Below are 16,886 nucleotides of genomic sequence, written 5' to 3' on the forward strand. Positions count from 1 at the left end.
ATGTTACAAGTATCAGGAAAGACTGGAACTTTTTCTTTAGAAAGAGAAGGCTGAGTAGTGATCTGGTGTTTAAATTGTAAAGGCATTCGATGAGGTGAGTTTAGAGATGACATTTTCGATTGTGTGGAGTCCAAAACTAAAGGTAGAAGATAATCACTAATAAACCTAATAAGAAATTCAGGACAAACTCTTCACCCAGAGAGCCACTAGAATGTAGAACATGCTACCAGATGGATGGCTGAGATAATAAGCATAGATATATTTAAGGAGAAGCTAGATAAGTACATAGGGAGAAAAGAATAGAAAGATATGCTGATGGGATGAGAGGAAGCACATGTGGAGCATAAACACTGGCATGGATCTGTTGACCTTTTTATGTCTTATAAATTTTGTGTAATTAAGTTCCATTAAAATCTTGGAAAATCTGTTCAAGCATTTGCAGGAGGAGAAGTTGTGCAATGGTTTTATGATTTAGCCCGCCAAGCTCTGTCTGACAACCTCACACATATCAGATTGTCAGGCATCGAGGGGCACACACACAATTTGCAACTCACCTGGTTTTCCATCCATTAGCCTACCACTGGCCTAACTTGCTCACTCTTGCCACTGAGTCAGAAGGACGTGGGTTCCAGCCTCATTGAAGAGGTCTGAGCACAAAATCTAGGCTGACATTCTCAGTATGGTACTGAGGGAGTGCTGTTCTGTCAGAGGTACAGATGTCTTTCGGATGAGATGTTAAACTGAGGCCCTGTTTGGCGGATGTTAAAGATGCCATGGAATGATTTAAAGAGCATGGAGTTCTCCTGGTGTCCTGGCCAATTCTCCTCCCTTAACCAAATAGAAATTGACTTGTCATTCTTGTAATTTACGGTTTGTGTGATAGCTGTGTATAATTTGATCCATGATTCATTGAAAATTGGCTGCAAAGGTCAGGCTGAATTTGAGCAGTTGCTTCCATTGTGTCATTTGAGTGACCAGGTGAAGATTTGATGAGTTCTTCACACTGATGGACCAAAGGGTCTGGAATCACCAAAATTACAGAAGGATGCCATTTAGCCCTTCTTGCCTGGGCCGATGTTAGCTCCTCAACTGAAGCTGTTCATCCTAGGCCTATTCTATATCCTGAGGCCCTGTTGGAGTGGACATAATGACTGATTTATCCCATTGTGAGGCCAGAATTTTCCCTGAATTGCACCAAGTGTGGTGGCAGGCATGAAAAAAGATGTTTTTCCCGCCAGCAGCAAGAGCGGGTTTTTGCACCGTATCGTCCACTGCCCACCTCATTAATAATGCAGCCGTAGGAACACATGCTGTATGTCTGGCGGGCGGCTTCTGAATCGCCTGCCACGCCATTACCTCATTGTTTCCTCACTCTGGGTGCCATGTCTAAACTGCAGCCACTCACACAATTCTCAACACGTGCAGTCCAGGACTGCTCCAGTCAAGACATGGCCCCAAAAGCCAAGAAGAGTTCAGTGACCTGTCCCTGGAATGCCTTTCGGAGGCCCACCGTGGTGTCCCCTATCCCCACTCTGGCCGCAGGAGGTCCAGCAATCTCACCACTCCAGCTTGGGAGGCGATGGCCAGTGGTGGTCAGGGCCAACGCTGCACAGAAGACGTTGGCCATCCAGTGCAGAAAGAGGATGAATGATCCCATCCATGTTGCCATGGTGAGGCAACTGTCTCATCACTCTAAACTCCCACACCCAGTGAAGTGATGGATGGGGTCATCAACAGTGCTATCAAGTGGCACTTGTTTAGCAATAACCTGCTCACTGATGCTCAGTTTGGGTTCTGCCAGGGCCACTCAGCTCATGACTTCATTACAGCCTTGGGTTCAAGCATGGACAAAAGAGCTGAACTCCAGAGGTGAGATGAGAGTGACTGCCCTTGACATCAAGGCAGCATTTGGCCGAGTGTGGCATCAAGGAGCCCTTGCAAAACTGGAGTCAACGGGAATCAGAGGAAAACTCTCCACTCGTTGGAGTCATACCTAGCCCAAAGGAAGATGGTTGTGGTTGTTGGAGGTCAATCATCTCAGTTCCAGGACACCTCTGCAGGAGTTCCTCAGGGTAGTGTCCTAGGCCCAACCATCTTCAGCTGCTTCATCAATGGCCTTCCCTCTTATAATAAGATCAGAAGTGGGGATGTTCACTGATGATTGCACAATGTTCAGCACCATTCGCGACTCCTCAGATACTGAAGCAGTCCATGTCCAAATGCAGTAAGACCTGGACAATATCCAGGCTTGAGCTGACAAGTGGCAAATAACATTCACGCCACAAGTGTCGGCAATGACCATCTCCAACAAGAGAGAACCTAACCATCGTCCCTTGACATTCAATGGCGTTACCATCACTGAATTCCCCCACAATCAACATCCTGGGAATTACCATCGACCAGAAACTGAACTGGACTAGCCATATAAATACTGTGGCTACAAGAGCAGGTCAGAGGCTAGGACTCCTGTGGCGAGTAACTCACCCCCTGACTCCCCAAAGCCTCCCTACCTACATGGCACAAGTCAGGAGTTTTATGGAATACTCTCCACTTGCCTGGATGAGTGCAGCTCCAACAACACTCAAGAAGCTTGACACCATCCAGGACAAAGCAACCCGCTTGATTGGCACCACATTCACACCCTCCATCACTGACACAGTGACAGCAGTGTGTACCATCTACAAGATGCACTGCAGAAACTCACCAAGCCTCCTTAGATAGCACCTTCCAAACCCATAATCACTACCAGCAGACACATGGGAACACCACCCCCTTGAAGTCCTCTCCAAGCCACTCACCATCCTGACTTGGAAATATATCGCCGTTCCTTCACTATCGCTGGGTCAAAATCCTGGAACTCCCTCCCTAACAGCACTGTGGGTGTACCTACACCACATGGACTGCAGCGGTTTAAGAAGGCAGCTCACCACCACCTTCTCAAGGGTGTTTAGGGATGGGCAATAAATGCTGGCCTAGCCAGTGGCACCCACATCCTGTGAATGAATAAAAGATAACTCTCAAGGCCATTGCACATTCACTGGTATCTCACTCACTGCCAGCTCAAGGGACATCACCACTCACTCTCTCTCACACACCCTCACATCTCCATCTGGCCTCATCGGCTCTGGAGACTTCCTCCTCAGCTTCACCATCTTGAGGCCACTGACACAGATAAACATGTGCCCCCACACACTCCCTGGGACACCCCTCTTCCCCAAGCAAGCCCTAGCCCTGCAGCCATTGAAAGCAACCCCCACCTTACCGCTGGTCTGGCAGGTAGAGACCCGCCTGTGAGCCCCCCCTAAAAGTGATGTGGTGCTGCCTGCGAAGCCTGGTGCTATGACTGAATGCTGCCTGAAGCAAGGGAGGTAAATGAACCTCGAAGTCCCGAGTGAATTGCAGGTTTCCAGGTGCATGTCGCTCGTGTACCGTTATAAAACATGTTGGCGTGAGTGAGCTCATGATCCGGCATGGGGGGGGATGATTCCGGTGAGCAGGGCTTATAATGAGATGCTAAGGTATTGAAATGAGGTTCCCGACCGGCGGTGGGAAACGTGGCCCTGCCATTGACAGGTGGAGCAGACAACCACAAGCTGGTTTTACAACGTCGTGAAACTGATTCTTGCAATTTCCCAATATTTTATGCTTCCGCCAACTATGACGCCCACTGCAAACGGGAGCGGAAAATCCCGGCTTCTATTGCTGCTTGAAAATAAATACCATTACTCCCTTTTCAGTCATTAAGTGAACTGCCTAGTTTTTGCAACACCTTGGCACAGTAGAGTGTCTTTGAATTACAATTGCTAATGGTAATGTCAGCACTCCACATGAATGCATCCAGATCAGCACTGCTCCAGGGAGTGCTGACTTTTTAAAAACAAGAACTGATTTAAGTGTGGTTCCGGCTTTTTCCCTAGATGTGTGACCCAGTGGTATGACTACCAGGAGGCCAGGCAGCAGGTCATTGCTCTGATGAACCAGGCGGAAAAGAAGTTGTCGGAATTCTCTTCAGCTAAAGCAGCAACTAGCCATGAAAGTGAAGAGAAGCTGACTCAGCATAAGGTCAGTATGGCAACAGTAACTGGCTGACAATAATAACTAGCTCACATCAATAGCTAGCTCACACAATAACTAACTCACATCAAGAACTAGCTCACAATACCAGCTAACTCATTAATAGCTAGTTCACTGCAATAACTAATTCACATCAACAACCAGCTCACATCAGTAACCAGCTCACATCAATAACTAACTCACATCAATAGCCAGCTCATGACAATAACTAACTCATATCAATGACTAGCTCACATCAGTAACTAGCCCACAACAGCAACTAATTCATCAATAACTAGCTCACTACCATAACTAGCTCACATCAATAACCAACTCCCATCAATAGCCAGCTCACAACAATAATTAACTTATATCAATAACCAGCTCACTGCAATAACTAACTCACATCAATAACTAGCTCACATCAATAACCAGCTCACAACAACTAACTCACATAAATAACTAACTTACATCAATAACCATCTCACAACAATAACTAACTCATAACAATAACTAGCTCACAACAATAACTAGCTCATAACTAGCCCCCTACTCTCTATGTTATCTCCTTTTCATTCTTTAGTCTTTCAGTTTTTATGAATTCCAAGAATTGAAAAGTAGGAAGGCTGTGCTAATCTTGGTTAGACCATGCTCCCGGTACTGTGTACGGTTCTGGAATTGTAAAAAGTCCGTATTTTATAAATAGGATATCGAGGCAGTGGAGAGGGTGCAATAAGATTTTACAAGGACGATACCTGAATTGTGATATTATACCTGTCATGAAAGTATGACCAGGCTGGGTGTCCTTCTGTAGAAAAGAGAAGGTTGGGGGGTGGTGGTGGCAGTGAGGAGGTGATCTAATAGATGGCATTAAAATTATAGAAGGTTTCGATAGCGTGGATAAAGAGACAATGTTTTTAATTGTGGAAGAATTGAGGTCGTCAATATAAATAGTCACCAAGAAATCCAATAGGGAATTCAGCAGAAACTTCTGTATCCAGAGAGTGGTGAGAATGTGGAACTCACAACCACAGGGAGTAGTTGAAGTGAGTGGTATGGATGCATTTAAGGGGTGGCTAAATAATCAGATAAGGGAGAAGGATTATGGTGATATAGTTGGTTAAGGAAGGAGGAGGAGGTTCAAGTAGAGCTAAACACTGGCATGGACTGGTTGGTCTGAATAGCCTGTTTCTGGGCTGTATATCCTAAGTTCTAAGGTTTATGTGTTTGTGAAAGCATCACGTTCGAATTTAATCCACACGTTTCACCAGTATTTCTCTCCACTCTCAGTCCTTGCTCTCTGTGGTGAACTCCTTCCATGAGAAGATCACAACCCTGGAGGAGCAAGCCTCACACCTCGAGAGCTTGGGGAACGACGCCAGCAAGGCCACCATAAGCAGGTCGATGACAACCGTGTGGCAGCGCTGGACACGACTCCGCACTGTAGCCCGGGAACAGGAGAAAATGTTGGAAGAAGCTGCACGGGGCTGGAAAAACCTCACCGACAAGGTACAAAGCAGAGTGAAGGACATCGCTCCCAATAGAACGAAAGCTAAGAAATTTTCAATAAAAACAGAAAGCATTGGAAACACTCAACGGCTCAGGTAACACCAGCGGAGAGAGAAGAATGGAGTTAATGTTTCAGGTTGATAACTTTTCATCAGAACTGGGAGAAGTTAGAAACGGAAGGGGGAAAACTTGTTTGTGTAAGGCCATGCGGGTAGCGTTCCACGCTGTTGTCTGTCCTAGGGAATTGACATAAGTCTGCATGGCATGGGTGGACATGGTGCTACACGAACAAATTTCTTCCCCCGAGGAGTTTTTAAGCAATTCAGAGCCGGGGAAGAGCAGGAAAGAACGATAGGAAGGCCTGTGATAGGGTGGAGGGCAGGAGTGATCAAATGACCAAAGCGATGACTGGGCGAGGCAAAAGGGGGTTGATAATGGGGCAAGTAACAGAAACAAAAGATGGGATGGAGGAGGTGCAAATAGTTACAACAGAACAGCAGAGGGCGGGGGAAGCATGGAAATTCTGGCGAGGAGGAAATGACAGCCCTCCTTTCCACCCTATCACGGACCTTTCCCTTTGTTCCTTCCTTCCCACCCCTTTTTACCCTGGCTGTGCACTTGCTCAAGAACTCTTTCATTGCTAACTTCTAATAAAAGCTCTGATGAAAGTTGATCGAGCTGATATGATAACTCCGTGCCTCTCCCCACTGTTGCTGCCTGACCTGCTGAGATTTTCAGTCTTTATCCCCCTTCCCATGTATTTGGTTGAAGGTGTCATCTTTCCAAATAAGGGACAGGTTACATCCAGGGCACAAGGTCAGAGCCTGCCTAAAACCAATTGCAACACCTGTACTCCGTACATCCTGTTATAAGCTCATTGGTTAATGGCTATATTTTCCTCAGTGTGTTTGTTTTTACAGTGGAAATATGAAGGCCCAAACAGGGGACCCAATGATTTGAAGAACGAAGGAGCTCTTGGGCTGTTTGTCATGAAGCAAAATTGGGATGGGGGGTGAAGGACTGAAAGCAAGGACTAAAATGGATTTTCCCTTTGTGCTTGGGCAGAATTCTGGCAGGAAGACTGGATGCAAGAGAGAGATCATACAAAAATGAGAAGTCTGGGTCAGGATGGTGTTAATTGCGGGACCACAAGATAATGATGGTCCCGTCAACCTAACCCAACTCATCCATCTAAAGAAATCCAACCAAATCGGCATTTTTACAACACCATTCGGAGGTCCACTCTGTGTGGGTCAATTATTGCTGATTTCAATCCTAAATTTGCCCTTTGACCTGCTGGAATCTGTGTCTCCTTGTCCCCTTATTATGGTTTAATTTCAAATTCTGTTCCCAATTTACTTATTCTCTAACAATTTATATCCATAAAGTTCCCCTCAGTTGACCCATTCAAGTTTGAAAAGCCCAAGTTTCCTCACGCAGCCCTGCAGTTCAGTGGTCTTCCATACTGCTCCATTCTGATTGGTTATGTCAAGGCCAACTGCATTAATACCCACATATCTGTTTCAGTTTTACCCTTTGCTTGGGAGTGGGAACAAAGCCAGCAAATAACAAGGGTTGGCAATGTGAGCACAACATTCATCATTGTGTAAGTTGTCTGCACAGAATTCCTATGTATTTCAATTGTAATGCTGTTTTAGCGTTCTGCTCTATTGTCGTTCCTACGCTTTGTGTTTTGCCTGAATTTGGAATCAAGACCTAATTTTTTGAGTGAGTTACCACGAAACCTCAACGATCCCATTTCCCTAGCATTCTAACTCTCATCTTTGGAGTTACACAAGGTGGGGAAGTGGTGAAAAGACAGATTATCCCTGATGTCACTGAATGGTGGAACAGGCTTGAGGGGCTGAATGGCCTTGCCCTGATCCTATCTTCTGCCTCTGACCCTCACTCACTCACAGCAATATGGTGGAGTGAGGGCGGAGGGAAGGCGTGTATTCACCCGAGTGTTTTCTGTCGGTCACGTGAGTTGTTTTCATGTTAGTTACCCTATCCCCCGTGTTGGGATTGACTTTGGTTCCCAGATCGAGACAACCACTGTTGTAGTGGACCAGCTGCAGGACCGGCTCCCCGACAGCTCGGTTGAAAAGGCGAGGAAGACCGAGCTGCTCGAGCTCCTGGAGTACCATGATGCCTTCGCGCAGGAAGTGGAGCGGGAGCAGTCCACTCTGACCGTGCTCCGACAGCAAGCGCTGAACATGCTCCGTGATGTGGCTATGCCTTCCACCACTGTCGAGGACCTGCCTGTAATGCATGAGATCAAAGCCATGCAGGACAGATATGACAAGTAAGTGGATTGGATGGGCGGCTGGTGTTTACCCTTTAGATAAGGGGCATCTACCTCCCTTGAGTAAGAGGGGTAAATGAGTGATTTACCAGTGGGGAACTTTGACAATTGCTGTGAAGGGTTTTCTTAGTTAAGGAAAACAACAACAAGCAGGTTGTACTTCAGGACATGTTGGTGTTCAGGTGACTTTTGCAAGATAATTACAAAAAGGGCAAACTAGGGTCCATCCATTCAGAAAGATCCAACATTCCTACCCCATTGGAGTGTCCAATTGATTCCAGGGTTTTTCCCTCTGCTATACCACACTGGAGTCCATTTCATGATTATGTGAAGGCCCAATGTCAATCTGAAACTTGCTTTTGTTTGACTCCTTGTCCTACTGTCACAAATTAATATAAAGCCATTTCCAGATGTTCCTTTTCCATTCTATTAACGATCTTGTTAATCTCTGTGGCCTAAAAGGAAGCAACTGAACTGAAAATGCAACTTATATTTTGGTGCGCAGTTTAGAGCAGTGAAGTTAGAGCCTTCTTGCCTGTGCAGCTGTGTGAACAATCCAGATGTACACCTGTTATGCATCATGAACACACATCTAGCATCTGGCTTGCAGTGAGTAACGAGTGTGCAAACTCACTGCTCAGTGTCAGCCTCCTTCACTTGAGCTCTGCTCTTCGTGACTGCCACTTATTACAGTTCCCAGCCGCTTTCAACCCCAACCCAGACACACAGCCTCATTTCTCCCATTTAATTACTATTTATTCACCAATAGGTGCCTCACCAGGCTCGGGCTGCTCTAAGGTGGGTTGGGATTTTTCAAAATGAATAACGACAAGCAAGCCACAACTTATGTGATGTTTGACACAGTGTAATATCTTGTGCTATCATTATAGAATTATTAAATCAATATGTTGTTTATGTTATTACAAATACCATGAAGGAATGACCACCACAGCGCCAACCAACATTTTACAAGATGGAAGAATGCCACCGAGGCCCATGTACCATAACGTTAGAAACTAACTCTGTAATGTTCCCAACAGCACATGGCATGGTTCATTTTGTAGTTCTCTCTTGACTTTCTCCCCACTCCTCCAGGTGATCTCAAGCTGCGATGTATTTCCATCATGGCCATCATAGAAATTACCATTCAGCCCATTGCATCTGTACAAGCACTACCCCTTAAGCTAATGCTGTCTACTCTACACCTATAAGATTGCAAGATAAAGTTGCTAGAAAAAGTAGCAAGCCTGAGGATTGGGAGCATTTTAGAATTCAGCAAAGGAGGACCAAGAGATTGATTAAGAAGGGAAAAATAGAGTCTGAGAGTAAACTTGCAAGGAACATAAAAGCAGACTGTAAAAACTTCTATAAATATGTAAAAAGAAAAAGATTATTGAAGACAAATGTAGGGCCCTTCGAGTCTGAAATGGGAGAATTTATAAAAGAGAACAAGGAAATGGCAGAGCAATTAAACAACTACTTTAGTTCTGTCTTCATGGAGGAAGACACAAATAACTTCCCAGAAATACAAGGGAACCAAGGGCCTAGTGAGAAGGAGGAATTAAAGGAAATTAGTATTACTAAAAAAATAGTGCTGGAGAAATTAATGGGACTGAAAGCCAATAAGTCCCCAGTGCCTGATAATCTACACCCCAGGGTACTAAAGGAGGTGGCTATGGAAATAGTGGATGCATTGGTTATCATCTTTCAAAATTCTGTAGATTCTGGAACAGTCCCGGCAGATTGGAGGGTGGAAAATGTAACCCCACTATTTTAAAAAAGGAGGGAGGGAGAAAACAGGGAATTACAGACTGGTTAGCCTAACATCAGTGGTATTGAAAATGTTAGAGCCTATAATAAAGGGTGTGATAACGGGACACTTAGAAAATATCAACGGGATTAGACAAAGTTAACGTGGATTTATGAAAGGGAAATCATGTTCGACAAACCTACTGGAGTTTTTTGAGGATGTAACTGGCAGAATAGGTAAGGGAGAACCAGTGGATGTGGTGTATATGGATTTTCAGAAAGGTTTTGATAAAGTCCCACATAAAAGGTAAGTGTGCAAAATTAAAGCACAAGGGATTGGGGGTAATATATTGGCATGGATTGAGAATTGGTTAGCAGACAGGAAACAGAGTAGGAGTAAATGGGTCTTTTTCAGAGTGGCAGACAGTGTCTTGTGGGGTACCGCAGGGATCAGTGCTCGGGCCCCAGCTATTCACAATATAGATCAATGATTTAGATGAGGGAACCAAATGTAAAATTTCCAAGTTTGCTGACGGCATGAAGCTTGGTGGGCACGGAAGTGGTGAGGAGGATGTTAAGAGGCTTCAAAGTGATTTGGACAAGTTGAGTGAATGGGCAAATACATGGTAGATGCAGTATAACATGGATAAGTGTGAAGTTATCTACTTCAGTAGGAAAAACAGAATGGTAGTGTACTATTTAAATGGTGATAGATTGGGAAATGTGGATGTACAAAGGGACCTGGGTGTCCTCGTACACCAATCACTGAAAGCAAACATGCAGGTGCAGCAAGCAGTTAAGAAGGCAAATGGTATGTTGGCCTTCATTGCGAGAGGACTCGAGTACAGGGGCAAGGATGTCTTACTGCTGCTGTACAGGGCCTTGTTGAGACCACGCCTGGAGTACTGTGTGCAGTTTTGGTCTCCTTACCTAAGAAAGGATATGCTCCCCATAGAGGGAGTGCAGCAGAGGTTCACCAGACTGATTCCTGGCAGGATTGTCATATGAGGAGAGATTGGGTCAACTAGGCCTGTATTCACTGGAGTTTAGAAGAATGAGAGGGGATTTCATTGAAATGTATAAAATTCTGACAGGGCTGGACAGGCTGGATACAGGGATGATGTTTCCTTTGGCTGGGGGGGACTAGAACAAAGGGTCACAGTCTCAGGATACGGGATAAACCATTTAGGACTGAGATGAGGATGGTGAACCTGTGGAATTCTCTACCACAGAGGGCTGTGGAGGCCAAGTCACTGAATATATTTAAGAAACAAATAGATTTCTGGACTCTAAAGGTGTCAAGGGGTCTGGGGAGAGAGCAGGAGTGTGGCGTTGAGAGAGAGGATCAGCCATGATCATACTGAATAGCGGAGCAGGCTTGAAGGGCAGAACAACCTATTTTCCTCCTCCTGCTCCTATTTTCTATGTTCCTATTTCCCTAACCCTTGCACTCTACTGTTTCATATTCATCTTTTAGCAATCCTTATCCAGTTCCCTTTTAAGTGACATTACAGCCTCTTCTTTCATAGTCCTTTTTCATATAGCATTCTCTAGTCTAATAACCCTCTGTGTGAAAACATTTCTCCTGACTTCCCCTTTGACTCTCCCAGTTAATAATCCTCAGTTCATGCCTTATCACCAATTCACTAACTAGTGGAAATATTTTTCCACTGTTTATCTGCCAGAGCCCTTTCATTAGGCCCACAGTATCTCATCCAGTTGGCCTTTTCTTCGCATCTGAATGCACAAAGCTAGACATTCAGTGACAGCAGACTTCAACCAGACTTCATCACCTAACCTCATCCAGCATCCCTGCAAGATCCCTCAAATAGCGAGTGCAAGAAATTACTAGTTGCTCTGTTTTACTGGTATTGGTTGAGGGATAAATGTCAGGCCAAGTCAGGGCCTCTAATGCTTCGTCAATAGACAAACTTACCAAACAATGGTTAAACATTTCCTACTGATAGTTATATTCTCATAATCTTATTTGAACCTCATCAGGTTTTAAAAACGCAATGCATTTTGTCTTGAGGGAGGATTTTGTTCCATGGGCCCAATTTCCACATTGGGTTGTGCAAGGTATGGTTTGTGGTGAATACTGAGAAAAGTCTCTTTTCTCCAATTGAAGTGTTCGACAGAAGATAAGGAAGAGCAAGAAAATGGTCCAGCAGGAGCTGAAAGAGCGGGAGGAGGTGGAGAGTGAATTAAATGCTGTCAAACAGTGGCTCCACGAGACAAGAGAGTATCTGCTAAACCCTACCTCCGATGCAGTTACAGAGCTTCGGGAGTTAAAGGTATTTGCGTGTAAGGGGTAGCTGCTAGTTAATAGAAAAGAAAGAAAAGACATACAGTTATACAGCATCTTTCATGACCTCAAGATCTCCCAAAACACTTTCCAGCCAGTAAAATACCTTTGAAACATAGTGACCGTAGGAAATGACCTGGAACCCGCTGCCCACAAGGGGGGTGGAAGCAGAAACGATCATTGATTTCGAAAGGAAATTGGATGGGCACTTGAGGGAAATTGATGTGCAGGGTAACAGGGATAGAACAGGGGAGTGGGAATTAATGTGGTGCTCCACCAGAGAGTCAGCATGGGCCGAATGGCCTCATCCTGCTCCGCTACGACTCTCTGAAACCCAGCAGCCAGTTTGCACACAGCAAGCTCCCACAAACAGCAGAGTGATAGTGGCCCGATAATCTACCTTTGTGATTCTGGCTGAAGGATAAACATTGGCCGGGACACCAGGGACAACTTGCCTGTTTTTCTTCAAAATAGTGCCCTGGGCTATTTTACAACCAGCTGAGAGGGCAGACATGTCCTCAGTTCAATATCTCATTCGACAGTGCAGCACTCATTCAGTACTTCACTAGAGTGTCAGCCCAGGTATTGTGCTGAGCTCCCTGGAACAGGACTTGAACCCATCACCTTCTGACCCGGAGGCAAGAGCGCTGTTGAGCCCAGGTTGACACCCAACGGGCAAGTATTGGTGGCAGCTGAACGGACACTGGAGCAGATTTTTGCTTTTACTACCTGGGTATTAAACATTGACCGGACGGAACGCAGAATGGAAAACCTTCAATGAGGAGAGATTGGGTCGACTAGGCCTGTGCTCATTGGAGTTTTGAAGAATGAGAGGGGACCTCATTGAAACGTATAAAATTCTGACAGGGCTGGACAGATTGAATGCAAGGATGATGTTTCCTCTTGCTGTGGGGGGCAGTCTAGGACAAGGGGTCACAGTCTCAGGATATGGGGTAGGCCATTTAGGACTGAGATGAGGAGAAACTTCTTCACTCAGAGGGCGGTGAACCTGTGGAATTCTCTACCGCACGTGGCTGAGGAAGCCAAGTCACTGAATATGTCTAAGAAGGAAATAGATAGATTTCTGGATTCTAAAGGCATCAAGGGGTATGGGGAGAGAGCGGGAGTACAGCGTCGCGATAGAGGATCAACCATGATCGTATTGAATGGCGGAGCAGGTTCAAAGGGCAAAATGACCCACTCCTGCTCCTATTTTCTATGTTTCTATGAAGAGACTCACCATCCTCACCCCCCCCCCCCAACCCCCCCAAACTGCCACCCCCCAAACACCCACCACATCCTCCAGAACCTGCCTGATATTATTTTCATTAATTTCTGGAAGGATCCATTACCAGCTTACAATCCTCCCAGCTGGAGTATGCATTCCGTATTATGTCCAGGTGATGCCAATGTCACGCCTGGGTGGTAAGCAACAACAAATTGCACTTATATAGTGCCTTTAACATAGTTTAAAACACCCCAAGAGGTTTCATAGGGGCGTTTTCAGACAGAATTTGACACAGAGGCACTTAAGGAACAACAAAAACAGATGGCTGAAAGATTGGTCAAAGAGGCAGGTTTAAAGGAGCATCTTAAAGGGAGAGAAAGAGAGACAGAGAGCTGTAGGGAAGGAATTCCAGAGCTTTGGGCTTGAGCAACTGAAGGCACATCTACTAATGGTAGGGCATTTAAAATCAGGGATGCACAAGAGGCCAGAAATGGAGGAGTTTTTTCATTTACTCTTGGGATGTGAGCATCACTGGCAAAGCCGGCATTTGTTTCCCATCCCTAACTGCCCTTGATCTGAGTGGCTTGCTAGGCCATTTCAGAGGCTTGTTAAGAGTCAACTGTGGGTCTGGAGTCACATGTGGGCCAGACCAGGTAAGGATGGCAGATTTCCTTCCCTAAAGGACATTTGTGAACCAGATGGGTTTTAATGACAATCCAGTAGCTTCATGGTTATTATTAAAGAGGCTTTATAATAATAAACTTTAAAGCGAGCATTTCATTTCAGATTTAGTAATTAATTGAATTTAAATCCCCCCAGCAGCCGTGGTGGGATTTTAACTCATGATTCTGGAGCATTAGTCCAGGCCTCTGGGTTATTAGTCCAGTAACATCACCATACTCCTGACCCATATAGATAGTGTGGCTGTCTCAAAGGATTTTGGGGCTGGGGGAGATTACAGAGACAGGGATGGGTGAGGCCATGGAGGGACTTGAAAACCAGGATGAGAATTTTAAAATGGAGGAGGTAATGGATCAGGGGCCAGTATAGTAAAAATGAAAATTTGCCCAACTGAATTCTCACCCGGGCACCAGGGAGATTTTAATTGTACAAAATGTGAGTCTTGTGGTTGTGAAATGTGGTTGTGTTTACCCAACGGCAAAGGTGATTTGTAAATTCCTCCATTGTCTTTGCTGATTGGTTTTTTTAAATCAAAGGAATTGGGAAGCCTTTCTCTCACTGTAAAGCAATCTCTTGTGTTTAGGAACTGCACACCGAGGTAGCCGCTCGACACCAGACAGTGGAACAACTGGGAGATCGACAGCGCGATAAGTACCTGGAGCTTTACACCATTCTGCCCACTGAGCTCTCCGAACAACTGGCTGAGATCACACTGGCCCTTGGAGCCATTGAGGAACAGGTAAAGTCTGGGCTCAGTTCCTCCGTGGTCTACTTTTCTCAGGCGGTCCATCTAGTGCCACAAAATATCCACTTTCTCCACTACCAGTGCGCTGTGAGTGCAATGTGCATCATCTCCAGGAGACACTGCAGTAACTCGCCTAGACCTCTGCAATGACACCATCCAAATTCACAGCCTCCATCCTTTAGGAGGACAAAGGCAGAGGGCACTTGTGAACACCATCACCTCCAAATCACACTTCACCCCAACTTGGATGTATATTGCCATTCCTTTGTGGCCACCAGGTCAAAATCCTGCAACCCTCTCAGTTAACAGCATCCTGAGAGCACCTTCACTACACACACTGTAGCGGCTCAAGACAAAGACCCCTCCCTCCCACCCCCGGCATCTTCTCAAAGGCAGTTTGGGATGGGCAGTAAATGCTGGCCTTGCCAGCGGCGCTCACATCTCAAGAATGAACTTTAAGAAGTGATTCTCTACTTTATGTACTCTTTGTACATAGACTGAATAGCTTAGAGTCTTTGACATTAGTTAGAAGTGTGACATTTAAACCTTTATAGTTTTGTATTTGAGGAAGTAATAATCCTGTCTCACCCAGCAATATTTAGCAGGAAAAACAAAAATACCTGGAAAAACTCAGCAGGTCTGACAGCATCTGCGGAGAGGAACACAGTTAATGTTTCAAGTCCGAATGACTCTTCTTCAGAACTTCATCAAACGTTAACTGATGCTGTCAGACCTGCTGAGTTTTTCCAGGTATTTTTCTTTTTGTTCTAGATTTCCAGCATCCGCAGTATTTTGCTTTTAATATTTAGGAGGCTTTGGGAGATGGTGGTGATTCACCCTGCCCACCACTGCCTTATGAAGGACAACTAAGGACAGGCCATCAATGTCAGCCTTGCCAGGGATGCCCATACCTCAAGAATTTATTTTTAAAAAGACTTCTAATTTAATGAAACCACTTCACTTCTGCCATTACCTTTTATTCTGACTTAAAACATTCACAATTTTTCGAAAACAATTTGGAAAAAGCAGTTCCTTTATATTTTATTTTTCCACGGTCGGGTTTCCATTTCTTCTGCACGGATAGTGCAGGTCACACCGATCTGGGTTGATCACCAGAACTGAGTATTACCTGGGGACCAGTTTCTCTCTCAGCTGTGTCAAGTCAAGGCAAGGCACCTTGAGTCTCTTGGGCGACTGCTTAGTGCTCCAGTCTTAATCTTTAGGGAGCACCAGAAAGTTTGTCCCCACGGTTATGGTTGCTAAGACTCAAGTGTCTTGCATCCACTTTTTGATTGACCCACTAGAGATGATTCTCTGCGGGAGAAGCAAAGCTTTCCAACTGGGACAGATGTTTGTAATATTTACTTGGGTTTCCCCCCCTGCAGAAATATTTGTAGTCCTGACTGTCTTACCCTTTTTTATTATTCATTCATTGGATGTCAGCATTGCTGATGAGGCCAACTTTTGTTGTCCATCTTTAGTTGCCCTTGGGAAGGTGGTGGTGAGCCATCTTTTTGAATTGCTACAGTCCATGTGGTGTAGCTACACCCACAGCGCTGATAGGGAGGGAGCTCCAGGATTTTGACCCAGTGACAGTGAAGGAATGGCGATATATTTCCAAGTCAGGATGACGTGTGGCTTGGCGGGGAACTTGAAGGTGGTGGTGTTCCCAAGCATCTGCTGCCCTTGTCCTTCTAGGTACTAGAGGTTGCAGGTTTGGAAGGTGCTGTCGAAGGAGCCTTGGTGAGTTGCTGCAGTGCGTCTTGTAGATGGTACACACTGCTGCCACTGTGTGTCGGTGGTGGAGAGAGTAAATGTTTAAGGTGCTGGATGATGTGCCAATCAAGCGGGCTGCTTTCTCCTTTGGTTGGCGACAAACAGGAGACTGTTGTTTGCAGCAAAGAATGTATCATATTTCACTGAGACTTCAGTGCACAAAGGGGAAAAAAATGGGGCAAACTGGGTGACAGTGAGTGGATATCATTGGAACAGAACAAAAGGGACTTGTTTCATGTCAATACACAATGAATTTTGGAAGGAAGGATGGTACAATATTTAAGGGGATGCAGGAACAGAGAGACCTCGGGGTTCACATACACAAATCTTTGGAGGTGGCAGGACAAGTTGATAAGGTTATTTAAAAAAGTATATATTCTGTAATTTATAAATAGAGGCATGGATTACAAAAGCAAGGAAGTCATGCCAAACGTCCTGGATTGGCCTCAGTTGGAGGATTGTGTCCTTTCCTGGGCTCCTGAAATCAGGAAAGGTGTCAAGGCATTGGGAACAATGCAGAGGAAGTTTCCTGGCG

The 16,886-nt window shown here is 45.3% G+C and overlaps 1 protein-coding gene across 1 annotated transcript in view; it reads left to right on the forward strand.

Annotated features, from left to right (window-relative positions):
* Positions 1-16,886, forward strand: part of syne1b (spectrin repeat containing, nuclear envelope 1b) — a 447,660-nt gene that overhangs the window by 236,453 nt on the left and 194,321 nt on the right. The window contains exons 78-82 of the mRNA XM_078556589.1: positions 3,918-4,062; positions 5,344-5,562; positions 7,605-7,867; positions 11,745-11,910; positions 14,414-14,569. Of these exons, the coding sequence (XP_078412715.1) occupies positions 3,918-4,062; positions 5,344-5,562; positions 7,605-7,867; positions 11,745-11,910; positions 14,414-14,569 (949 nt within the window). The remainder of the gene's footprint in view (positions 1-3,917; positions 4,063-5,343; positions 5,563-7,604; positions 7,868-11,744; positions 11,911-14,413; positions 14,570-16,886) is intronic.

Source organism: Cetorhinus maximus, chromosome 14 (genome assembly GCF_964194155.1).
Source record: "Cetorhinus maximus chromosome 14, sCetMax3.hap1.1, whole genome shotgun sequence".
In the NCBI taxonomy this organism is placed as follows: Eukaryota; Metazoa; Chordata; class Chondrichthyes; order Lamniformes; family Cetorhinidae; genus Cetorhinus; species Cetorhinus maximus.